At 37.9% G+C, this 12235-nt stretch overlaps 2 protein-coding genes and 1 pseudogene across 4 annotated transcripts in view; 2 read left to right on the top strand and 1 right to left on the bottom strand.

Moving 5' to 3' along the window:
* Positions 1-3051: 3051 nt before the first annotated feature.
* LOC127983484 (rho-related GTP-binding protein RhoV) lies at positions 3052-5495 on the bottom strand. The gene is made up of 3 exons (XM_052585690.1): positions 5140-5495; positions 4978-5036; positions 3052-4731 (listed from the first exon to the last, which is right to left on the bottom strand). The coding sequence occupies exons 1-3, from the start codon at positions 5336-5338 to the stop codon at positions 4285-4287; spliced, it is 705 nt and encodes a 234-aa protein (XP_052441650.1). The 5' UTR covers positions 5339-5495; the 3' UTR covers positions 3052-4284.
* A 2415-nt stretch (positions 5496-7910) lies between these two features.
* On the top strand, positions 7911-10885 carry LOC127983517 (vacuolar protein sorting-associated protein 18 homolog; annotated as a pseudogene).
* Positions 10886-11672: 787 nt separating this feature from the next.
* LOC127983708 (chromatin-remodeling ATPase INO80) overlaps positions 11673-12235 on the top strand; it is a 33598-nt gene continuing 33035 nt past the window's right edge. For 2 of the 3 annotated variants that reach the window (XM_052585955.1, XM_052585956.1), the window contains exon 1: positions 11673-11838. The gene's annotated coding sequence lies outside the window, so the exon portion shown is untranslated. The remainder of the gene's footprint in view (positions 11839-12235) is intronic. The other variant, XM_052585954.1, reaches the window with a different exon arrangement.

Consider the following 12235-nt stretch of genomic DNA (forward strand, 5'->3'; position numbering starts at 1 on the left):
AAAAATCATATTCATCAGTTAAAATAAAACTGAAATAAAAAAATATAAATAGTTATATTGGATAAAAAACTTAACGTATATGAAAACAAATCATTTTGCATTGACAACCAATGAATTTAAATTACTATAATTACTAAAACTGGAATAAATTAAAAGGTTGTGGGTTCGATTCCCGTGTTAGATAAAAGTTGTTAGCCTAAACGCACTGTAAGTCGCTTTGGATAAAAGCGTCTGCTAAATGCATAAATTAAATTTAAATTTAATATAGATATATAGCTAAGACAACCTAGCAACTAGCATAGGTTATGTGCATTCAATGGTTGATAAAATGTAAAAATCTAATTAGCTTATGAAAGAATGAGGTAAATGTAATTTGAAAGCAAAATTTGTAAATTTCCAACCAAACAATGTGTTAATACAAGAAAACAAGCCGCAGATAAGTCCCAAAGGCCTATGCTTCATCATCTCTGTCAAACAGCCTCTGGCAATAACATTAATGGGTGATTTGGCTGACCAGGAACAGGCCGGGTCTGTGACTGTGTACCTGTCTCCTCTCAGGAGGCTTGCAGGTAAATGTGACAGGAGTGAAACTTGTTGAAACTGGCTGTGTGCCAGAGAAGGCACTAGTCAGTTTGGTCTTAGGCCTGGGAAAGGGGGCGGGCAAGAAAGCTAACAAAGCGGTGAGTAACCGTTTCTTTAACCACAAAGTGAGATGAACACCTCACCATTCCTGGGAACCTAAACCTGTCAGGCCTGGCTTCTGTTGCTCAACATGTGGAAAGCAGTATCATGCTAGACTCCAAGCATAAATGCATCCTCAAAGAAACGTGGGTGTGTGAACATGGCTGAGTTTTCAAGCCGAGAAGATTAGTTTAATTACTTCATGTCAGGCTTATTATAGAAATGTCTTATTTCTTGCTTTCCTATAGTTCTCTGACCTTTTACTTAATGTATGTTCACTATACTGCTTAGAATAAAAAGTATTGTTTGACTGTATTGTTTGATTCCATTCATTCAGTCATTTTGTGGTCTAACAAACATGAGGTCATGTTTCATTCAATAGGAGTTTTGCTCCTTTCAATTGGTATCTTTCATATTGTTAGGAGTGGCGACACCTAATGAAGTTCGTAATGGTTCACTTCAGTGCAATAGGAATTGTGCAACTTATTTAAACAGGATTGCTCTTTAGGTTGCAAGAGGGCAACTCCACAGTGGAACTGATGCATTGTTGTAAGGCTTTGTTGCAGCAATAGTGAGCAATACCATCATGCACATGACAACTTCACTATGTGGTTTTTGTAATTTAAACAGATATTAATGGCAAACTGTTACTTCTGTAATTCAGCATGAGTGTTTAGTGTTTTATGAGATATGTGAAAGTCTATATGGAAAATGTTATGATAGAAATTTGTATTTGATGTGAAAATTTTGATCTGGACCCTTTAAATGCTGACACAATATTATAGCTCTGCCTAAAAGTTTAACAACATTGTTGTCACTTATGAATCCTCTGCAGTATATGGGTGCCGTTGGAATGAGTTCAAACAGCTGATAAAAACATAATGATGAATAATCCACACAACTCTAGTTTGACAATTCACAACATTTTTTTTTTAAATTTTTGTATCATTTAGTCACCCTCAAGTTTTCTCAAACACAATAGAAGATATTTTGAACAATGTTGGTAACCAAACAGTTGCTGGTAGCCATTGACTCCCATGGAAACAATACTATGGAGGTCAATGAAAAAAAAAAAAGATTTTTAATTTTTGGATTCACTACACCTTTAACGTCATGTGAAGCAAAATGCTGAGTGTTTGTAATGTAGAAAATGATAATTAAATTAATATTTTACATGGTTAATTTATGAACTTATGCTATGTGGATTAACTGACAGCTGTTTGGACTCTGATTCTGATGGCACCCATTCACTGCTGAAGATCCAGTGGTGAGCAAGTTTTGTAATGCTAAACTGTTCCGATGAAGAAATAAACTTCTCTGGGTCTGGGATATTCTGAGAGTGTATACACTTTTTTCTTCACATTAAATTTTTCTCACTACTTCAAAATCCTCGAAGTTTGAATTCTATAAAGAATGAATCATTATATCTTAGGGCATGTATGTATAAACTTTTGAATGTGGAACTTTTGGAAAAACGTCTAGCCAGTGTAACAGTCTGAATTTCATTTTGAGTAGTTTAAACACAACAAACAACAGTAACAAGCCCTTTTGACTCCTTTTAACACTTCAAGAGTACGTGAGCCAAATCCTCTCCCACATTCATCCGAGCTCAGCTCAAAGTCACAGCGTGAGACCTCAGAGCAGAGAAGTGTGAGTTCACAAGTGTATTCATAATCCTTCAGTATATAACTGACACTTCTCTGTGTCTCATTTACACCCTCTGAAGATATTTGCAGGACCATTTACATCAAGTCATGCTGTTTGGGAAGCATATTCCAATCTCTAACAATGGTTTGCTATGTATATATTTTAAAAGCACATAGTGTGTGTAAAGAAAGTGATGTTTGTTCTCATAACCACATATTTAATTTAGTCACTTAATTACTTTAATCAAAGTGAAATTAAACATTCACAAGTTCATTTCAAATAGTTTAAAAAATATATTTAAAATGATAATATAATTTTCAAATGATTAGATCATATAATAATAATGTATTCAGCTAAGATACATTCAACTTAACAAAAGTGACAGTAAAGATATTTATAATGTTACAACGGTTTCATCAAAAATATTAACGCCACGTTTATTCCACATATTATATATTTCTTTTTCTTTCTTGTGCACCAATTCATCATTTAAAAGTGATTTATCTAGGATCATTTGACACTGAAGACTGCAGTAATGGCATCTTTTCCATCCTATGAATGAATTACATATATATACAAGTTATTTTTAATTATATTTCACAATAATGTCGTCTGTATGGCATTTTGGGTAGAAAAAAAAATGCAGCCTCGTTGAGCACAAAATTTGAAAAAATAAATTACTCCAAACTTTTGAATGCTGCTTAACTGAGCTCAAAAATACAATTAGGGAACAATGTTATTTATTTGATATTTAAGAGAAACACAAGATTGGGTAGATAAACGACTTTCACATATGACACTTAAAGCAGGAAAAAGGAACCGAAACAGAGAACTTGCATAGTTGCATTGAGAAAACAGCATTGGAAATGTATTTTGCCCTTTAAATTTATTTTTAAATGATGCAAAGAAACACTGAAGGAGAAGCTGTATAAAAGTGCTGCTTGAATTTGATCAAAAAGGCAAAACAATGGTGAAGACAGATAAAATGATCAAGCGGTAACTCCTTCTTGCCTGAGGCATCAAAACAGAACAGTTAAAACTGTTAAAAAACAACTGTTAAAAACAAACAGCATTTAAAAAAAAAAGATAACTTCCACAAGAAGCATATTTGTAACAAAGACAGCATTGTTTACCCTGCAAGAAGCACACACTGTCAGAAAAAAATACAAAAATTAACATAACCAAGCTATTGCTCTACAAAGTGGGCTGGGCTTCTATACTTTCATCTGTGTATGCGCTCTCACAATACATTTGCACAAGAGAAGACGCCAAACCTGTCTTAGGAAAACAGGAAAAACCCTGCCGAATTTGCCCCGGATGTAGGAAACTAATTTCACACAAGCCTTATAATCTTATCTTGCCAATTTGCAAGACAATCCCCAGCTAAGGTTTATCAGGAGAACAGACTGAATCATTTTAAGAGTGATGTCGGATTTATGTGGTCACAGGCACCTAAGAAGGAGACATCTCACACATTGGCTTTAGTTTGGGCTGTTGCATATGAAAGAGTCTGTCAAAGTAGCGCCTGACACAAAAGAGATAAGACAGATACCCGCTCTTGTTCCCTCAACCATCACAGACATCTCCACGTGAGCACCATTCAAGCTTTGAATAGGCAGCTAGCCAACTCATGCAAATTCATTCATTTACATATGGTGGGTGCTCTTTGTGAACAATAAATTAAATAAGGAGTGGTTTTCTCTCATTTTTCTTTATAATGTGTCTGTATATCTTAAAGCTAGTGTTACTTATACAGCTTGTGTGATTAAAACGCTCTGTAAACTTTGTGTCGAGTAATGCAACAGCTCTCAAATGTCACTCGAACGTTTCCTGGGAAGTTCCCCACCGATCAAACAACTCCGCCCACAAAACAAAGCTAAATGACTGCAGGTAAACACACTGTCCAAAATAAATTAATATCTCATGTAAACGGTCCACACAATTTGACCCACGGGGTCAGATGAAGCAGAAGAACTTCTTCCAGCTGCACTTGGAAAAAGCTTTAGCTCGTCTGTCTGAAAGTCTCATTTTTTTAGCCTTCCTGGCCTTGTGTTTAATAGCCGCGAATATTGCCGCGTCGAAGGCCTCCTTTAGGTTCTTCTGGGTCAGGGCCGAACACTCCACGTACTCTGTGGCCCTGATCTTCTCTGCGAGGCTCTGTGCCCGTGAGCTGAGCACGGGTTTGACCTTGTACTTGTCCAAGTCTATGAGAATGTTAACGTCCAATAGAAGGTCCGACTGAGTACCGACCAGAATGATGGGGGAGGACGGGTTACACTCACGGATCTCAGGGATCCATTTCTTGGTTATGTTCTGGAATGACGTGGGGTTAACCACACTGAAGCAGAGAAGGAAGACATCCGTGTGTGCGTAAGACAGAGATCTGAATTCTTCAAATTCTTCCTGCAAGTCAAAGACAAAAAGACAGATAAGAACACTTGACAAAGTTAACAAACTATTGTTTAACTAAATATATGTTACAAACTTTTTTTAATGACTTTTTAACAGATAATACACTTTTTTCACTTTACAACTGCCAAACTTTTTGAACCGAGTTGACAAACTTTATCCATTCTCAACTCACAAGAAATTTCTACAACTAATGTCAAATATTTGATTTAATTTATCACAAATTAACAAAACGGTTACCTGTCCAGCAGTGTCCATCAACTGAATCCGCACAGGGGTCCCATCCACCTGAACTAGTCCTGAATAGGCATAATGAAAAGACTCTTTAAGTTTTCATCCTCATAATTAATTTTATTAATTTAACCACCAGGGTCTAGAATAGGTCAAAGATCATCCCCTTACCTGAGAAGACGTCAAAAGCCGTCTGTTTGTAATCCGTGGGGTATCCATTGGTTGTGTAGCTGACAATCATACTGGTCTTCCCGACCGCACCATCCCCGACCAGCATACAGCTGATCCCGGGCTCCAGCACGTCGTCCTGATCCAAACACACGGACGGGACTCTTGACTCGTGGTAAAAGTAATCCATTTGAGGTGGCATGTCCAACAATTAGAGGCAAGAAGAACTGTCTTCAGGAAAACTTGGTAAACTCCACAGTATTGGGTGGTGTCTTTGTGAGACTGATGAGTGACTCATTACTTTCGCAGCTCAAAAGCTGACTCTCTCTCTGATCTGTGAAGGATCTCTCTGTGCCTTTTCAATCAGCCAGAGCCGAGGCTCGATTTTGCATAGCCACGCCCACCGCAGTCACGGGCCTCAATGGAAACAACAAATCTTTGGTTTGAACACAGATAAGCTATTTAACGATTCGTTAACGATTTTAATACCAAACGATTCTCAGTGAAACAAAGGAGAAGAAGAAGAAGAAAAAATGAAATTAAACAAGCCTTTTCTAAATGGTTAAATAAAATGTCATGTAACTGGCTACGAGTTTTATTATGGAATTGAATAGGCTATAAATGTACTAAATGTAGAATACAGTGGTGTCCTGAGGAGTTTTGTGCTCTTTTGGTAGAGTCATCATATTTCAGAGGGAAAAGTCTGCTTTTTAAATTTAGTTTTTATTACTCTTTTTAGACCTCTGTCTTTGGGTCTGTAGGTTATTTAAAATGTTGACTGCCATTATTGTTTAAAAATAAATCAGATTTTTAAAGTAGCACAACATAACCAATACAAATTAGGTATACCCCAATTATTTATAACACTCTAAACTGTAAATGCACGAGATTCAATCCTAATCTAAACAGTGCCACTTCGTGGACAAATAAAGACCTACAGTGAAGTTTTTACATGTAATCACATAACAAAACTCGGTCTTAGTTCTGTCCTTATTCATTCATAAAATATCAGTTAAAGCTCCGTTTATTTTGTATCTGTTTTAGTTCCAGTATACATTAATTAGCACATAACGGAGGCATAATTCTACCGTGTTATGGGTGGGAACAGCTGCTAGAGATATTGTACATCTTTACGTGCAATGTGAACACATCTTAAGTATTCGTTTAACATACTGTAGTTTTGTGATCATTCGCAATGGCATCTATTCTGGATCAATATGAAGATTCTCAGAACATCTGTCAGTACAGCCGTGTGTCAGCGGCCAACATCGGGATTACTCATTCAGGTAGAAACCTCTGCATCTGTGCTTTTATGATATTGCAAACATTATGATTGGGTGAGGGTGACTGGGGTAGTTTATATGAATAGAAGACAATGAAGAGAAACCCATTTTCAACAAGCAACGTATCGATTTCTCACCTCCCGAAAAAATCAACCACTTATCGGTGTGTGACAACCAGTTATGCATGAGTCTGAGGAAAGACACCCTGCTGAGGTAAAGCGGTCATTTCTCAACTCTATGTTATCAATAACTGTTTAATTGGGATATTTTGGAGCCGATATTTTCCATTGATTAGTTTATGTACAAGTGATAAATGTGTATTTTATTGTCTGAATCTTGAAAGGTGAAGGACTAAGTAGTAAGGATGTGGACCATTAAAGACAATTCTCTTTGAAATGCTAATTTAATCTGGTCCCAGGTTGTTAAAGCCTTTTATTTTTGTTCTTGTAAAAAAAAAAAAAAGTTAATTATGATTAATTCGCATTACACGTGTCATTAAAATATGTATAGGATGAATTCCTGTAAACTGACGTAAAAGAGGACAGCAACATTTACAGAGCAGTTTGAAATGTTGTAGGCTAATATGTTGACATACCTGTTAAGTTTCAGAATTGATCTTGGAAAGCCTGATCAGCTGAATCAGATTGAACTGGGATGAAAGGACAATAGCAAAGTGTACAAACTTTTCCTAGATCTACAGGTAATCACGTGATGAAGTTCACACTTTGTTGTAAGAGGATTTAAATGCATTTGGGCCATCTATTAGACCTCACTAGACACATAAGTGGTCTGATTTCCCAAAGTAGTTTAACAGATGTGAACTTGGAAAATTCACTTTCTTGGAAACTAGTACAATGTATAAACACATTTCGATATGATTTATATCATGTAATTCTTTACAATGCATCCCATTAAGAGAAACCAATTCTATGTTTAAGCCTGGTATTATGATCTGTCTTGTGTGATCCATTCACAAATGGTCAGGTGAGACGCAGCAGTATTTGCACCTTGACTTTTCATTTAACACCCCCCCTCCCCTTGTTTGTTTTCTATTTGTAACAGCAAATACCACAATTTAATCTGTTTAATTATGTTTTACCCTGTATGCTGCAATTTAATGTTTTGATATATATATATTTAAAACTGATTAGTTTGGTCTTAATGCCTGACATTGCAAGATTATCTTGTGATAGTCAATAGCACAAACTTTACAGAAATTTTTAAAGGAATTGATAATATTAAATAATGTAGAAATTAATATTGATATATTTTTAAATATATATAGAAATTGTTGCATTTCTAAATGTATGTTTATATAGCTGTAAATGTACAATTAAAATACATACTTAGCAGCGAAGTTTAAAAACTGTCCTAGGCACAGTAGTTAATTTAGCAAGTGATTAGGCTCATGAGAAGGATTCGCTTTTACAATACAAATATGACATGGTCATTTTGAACCCCATTTACACCCATGTTTAGAATTGACTGAAGATGGATCTTATACCTGGTGTAAACTGGATCAAAAACTCAGGCCTGGCAATTTTAAATTTGTAATTTACTGCTGAACTGCTTAAATTGACAGTCCGTATAACGACCTTATCGATTGTCTTACAGGGTCACATTTAGTCATCAGCCTCACCACAAACGAATGTGTATACCTAAACCGAAACACTCAAAAGGTATGAAGTCTGTCACGATGGAGAGGCCACTTGATTGAAAGCATAGGATGGAACAGATCAATCGGCTCTGAGACCAACACTGGGCCAATTCTGGTCGGCACCAGCCATGGATATCATCTTTGAAGCAGAGATCTCTGCCTCAAAGGGCAGTCTGTTCAACACTAACCCAGACCATTATTTCAGACAGGTTCTTTCCCTGGAGGAGGATGGTAAGCCCGCTCTGGTTTGTTGCCTCGAGGTAGAACGTGGCTTGGAATCCAAGTTCTTCATAGTTGCGACCACACGGAACCGCCTGTTCCAGTTTGTAGGAAAGCTGGCAGATGGATCCGAGCAGCAGGGGTTCAGCTCCATCTTAGCCCAGAACCAGGATCTCTTACCCAGCTTCCAGGAGTTTCCAGTCAACATGGGCTACAGTGAGATTACGTTCTACACATCTAAGTTGTGCAGTTCCCCGAAGACCTTTGCATGGATGATGGGAAAGGGGGTTTTGTATGGACAGCTGGACTATGTGCGGCCCGACTCTCTTCTCAGTGCTGTTCAAGTGTGGGAATACACCTCAGATATAGATTTAAACTCCATCAAGCCCATCTCTATAGTACTCACCCAGTTTCACTTCCTGCTCCTGCTCCCAGACCATGTCAAGAGTATTCACACTCTGAATGGACAGGTAGTGCACGAAGAAAAGGTTTTTCCGGAAAAGTTCGGCAGTCTAAAAAAAGATGATCAAAGATCCATTCACTGGGCTTGTGTGGCTCTACACCGAGAAAGTTGTGTTTCGCTACCACGTCCAGAGGGAGGCACAGGACGTTTGGCAGATAAACATGAACATGAATAAGTTTGACCTTGCTAAAGAGTACTGCAAAGACAGACCAGAATGCTTAGATATGGTGCTGGCCAAAGAGGCGGAGCACTGCTTCCAAAACAAGCGCTACCTGGAGAGCGCCAAATGCTATGTGCTCTCACTCAGAACTACTTTGAGGAGATTGCGCTAAAGTTCATCGAGACCAAGCAGGAGGAGGCCTTGAAAGAGTTTCTGATTAAGAAGCTGACCAACGTCAAGCCTTCCGAGAAGATTCAGATCACACTGCTGGTCACTTGACTGACAGAACTCTATTTGAATCGGCTCGGTCAGCTGGAGGCTGATGACAGCAAGCAAGCAACTTTCTGGAGACCCGTAAAGAGTTCCGCACCTTTCTGAAAAGCCCCAAACATAAACACTGCTTCTACAACAATCGCAACACCATCTACGACCTGCTCGCCAGTCACGTCGACGTGGACAACATGGTGTATTGCAAGATTATGAGCGTTTCATATCTCATTGCCAGCATGATGACTACTGTGCAGCCTTGGATGTTCTCTCCAAACACTGAAAACACAAAAATCGGAGAGCTTTCTGACTGTTCAAGGCCGAGAAAGATAGTAAGGACATCGTTAAATTAGTCCATTTGATATCGGTGGTTCAGCCATATTGTTATGAAGATATGAGAATACCATTTGTGCGTGAAGAAAACAAAAATAATGACTTTATTCAACATTTTCTTATCTTCCGTGTCAGTTTTTGATGCATGTTCAGTAGATTACCACAACACATGGGTATCTAAACCCTCTCTGATTTCAGCAAAAGTATCCTAATTTGTCTTCTGAAGATGAACAAAGGTCTTTGTAGGTGAGTTTGGAACATCATAAACTTGGTGATAAATTAATGAAATAATTTTCTTTTTAGGTCTGTACTGGGATAATTATACATTTAATTTTTATTAAATAATGCCTGTATTTAAACGTTTAGGTGGATGTAGATTTGGCCAAGTCTTGCGCCGACCTTCCAGAGGATGACGAGGAGTTGAGGAAGAAGCTGTGGCTGAAGATTGCTCATCATGTAGTTCAGGAGGAGAAAGATGTGAAGAAGGCCATGAACTGTCTGTCAAGTTGCAGCCTTCTGAAGATTGAGGACATCTTGCCTTTCTTTCCAGATTTTGTGACAATAGATCACTTCAACTCCTTGGAAGAGTAGAATCAACACATTGAGGAGCTAAAGCAAGAAATGGGAGGCCACAGAAAGTGCCAAACTCATCCGTGAAGACATCCAGGAGATGAGGAACAAGTACGGAGTGGTGGGGTCTCAGGAAAAATGTGCCACTTGCGATTTCCCTTTGCTCAACAGACCTTTCTATCTCTTCCTGTGTGGTCACATGTTCCATTATGATTGCCTCTTACAGGAAGTCATCCCTCACCTCTCTGCCTTTAAGCAGAATAAATTAGAGGTGCTTCAGAAGAAGTTGGCAGCAACCACTCAGACCACCAAATCCTGGCACAGGCCCAAAGAGGAGGATAAGGTCAGCTTAGGCAATGGCCAAGGAAGCAGAGAGCAGAGAAAGTCTGATGATATCATAGCGTGTGAGTGTGTCTACTGTGGTGAGCTGATGATCAAATCCATTGACAAGCCTTTCATAGAGCCACAGAAGTTTGATCAAGAGATGCCCAGCTGGCTCTGAAGGACACCGTAATCCATGAGTTCATTTGAGGGCTGCACAATAAATCTATGTTATACATTGTACATATCCTGACATATTAACCATTTGTGCATTGTGAAAGTTTTAATTTGTTTAGAATTTTACATTCTGAATAAATGGGTACTGTACAAATGGCCTTCTTTCATTTTATGTTGTTCACTGGTCACTTCAAAATTTAATGTGCATTTGTTTTCATTTTGGAATAATGTGTATAATATATATTTTTTAATGTACAGTATGCCACAAAAAAAGAATAAATGACTGCTATTTAGCCAGATTTTGTGTTGTGATACAATGTTGTGGGACAAAAGCGAAAAGAGATAACTTCTAATGTAAAGACATTTGTAAAAAAAAATAAAAAAATAAAAATAAAAAAAGGAAATCAGGAGGAAATCAGTAAGTAATGTATACACAATTCTATATCTTAGCACATTTTAAGTTTTCACATTTAATGAGTTGGAGTAATTTATTTGATAGGTTAAATGACTTCTGTTCATTAGGTTTATTTATGTTTAACAACTGTATACGAAACAAATAAATACCAAGAGATAATGGACAATGATTTATACATAACACGGAGATAAGGGAAAATATATCAAATGTGAAAATAAAAAGAGAGAAAACTAAATAAATGTGTTAGGAAGACTTAATACAACAGACCTTACCTTAAAAAAAAATGATAATGAAGTTGTATAGAAAATACAGATTTTTATAGGCCTACTGCATTACTGCTATTTGTGTATTACAAGACTGTGACAAATTCTACGTTAAGTCTCAATCACGCGATATTTTGAGGAAACATTCGGAAAGTGTTACGTCATAAGACCTTCGGCAACGTTCGGTTTTTCTAGGCACAATCAATAGATCTTCGATAGCCATTACGTTCTCTTCCAATACAATCCACTACATTTATAAAGGGTCGGATTCTCACCACTATCTTTTTTAAACGAGACTACTCTTTTCTTTTCGTCACTAGTAGTTTATTGTGATACGTCCCTAAATGCTTATAAGATTGCAGCCTTCGCTCTATAATTGATTGGCACGCCTGTTCCCCACTCTGTCCTCGCCATGGCGCCGTGTCCCTGCTCTCTCAGTTACTGAAAGTGGCCGCCTCTCTGCTGCTACCGACTCACGGTCTCTCTCCTCGCTCACAACCGCCATTTTGGAGACAGAGAGCTGCGAGTCGGCTGCAACAGAGACAGAGCAAAAACGGCGGACACGGGGGACAAGGTGAGCTAGCGTTTATGAGGAACATGGTGGAGGAGCAAGGGGGGAAGATGGCCGGGAGGGAAAAAGAATTAGAATATGGGTATCGCAGATCTTCTGGCCTCCTCGACTCCCGCAGTGCTTAGAGACATGAGACGGGACAGATGGTGCTTGACCTCACGTGGAACAAGGCCACGGAACATTACGATTCATTTTAAATCATATCTCCCTAAATTTCATTTGACAAAGAGGTGGTGGCCTTAAAGAGACAGAACCCATTTCACTTATTCAAAATGATCAAGAACTTGTCACGATACTAAAAAGAATCACCTTTGTACGGTTATCATTCCAAACAGCATCCAGCTAACGTAACAACTTAATAGCGTCATAGTTTTTAGTGGTCGTGACTCAAGTTTACATT

This window comes from Carassius gibelio, chromosome B20 (assembly GCF_023724105.1).
Source record: "Carassius gibelio isolate Cgi1373 ecotype wild population from Czech Republic chromosome B20, carGib1.2-hapl.c, whole genome shotgun sequence".
NCBI lineage: Eukaryota > Metazoa > Chordata > Actinopteri > Cypriniformes > Cyprinidae > Carassius > Carassius gibelio.

What these genes read in the sequence shown, in the direction of transcription:
- LOC127983484 (XM_052585690.1), bottom strand. Translation starts at nt 5,338, where the DNA reads ATGCCACCTCAAATGGATTACTTTTACCACGAGTCAAGAGTCCCGTCC. An exon ending in GGCTTTTGACGTCTTCTCAG is followed by an intron (nt 5,037 to 5,139) that starts GTAAGGGGATGA and finishes ATGCCTATTCAG; the next exon opens with GACTAGTTCAGGTGGATGGG. An exon ending in TGATGGACACTGCTGGACAG is followed by an intron (nt 4,732 to 4,977) that starts GTAACCGTTTTG and finishes TTTGACTTGCAG; the next exon opens with GAAGAATTTGAAGAATTCAG.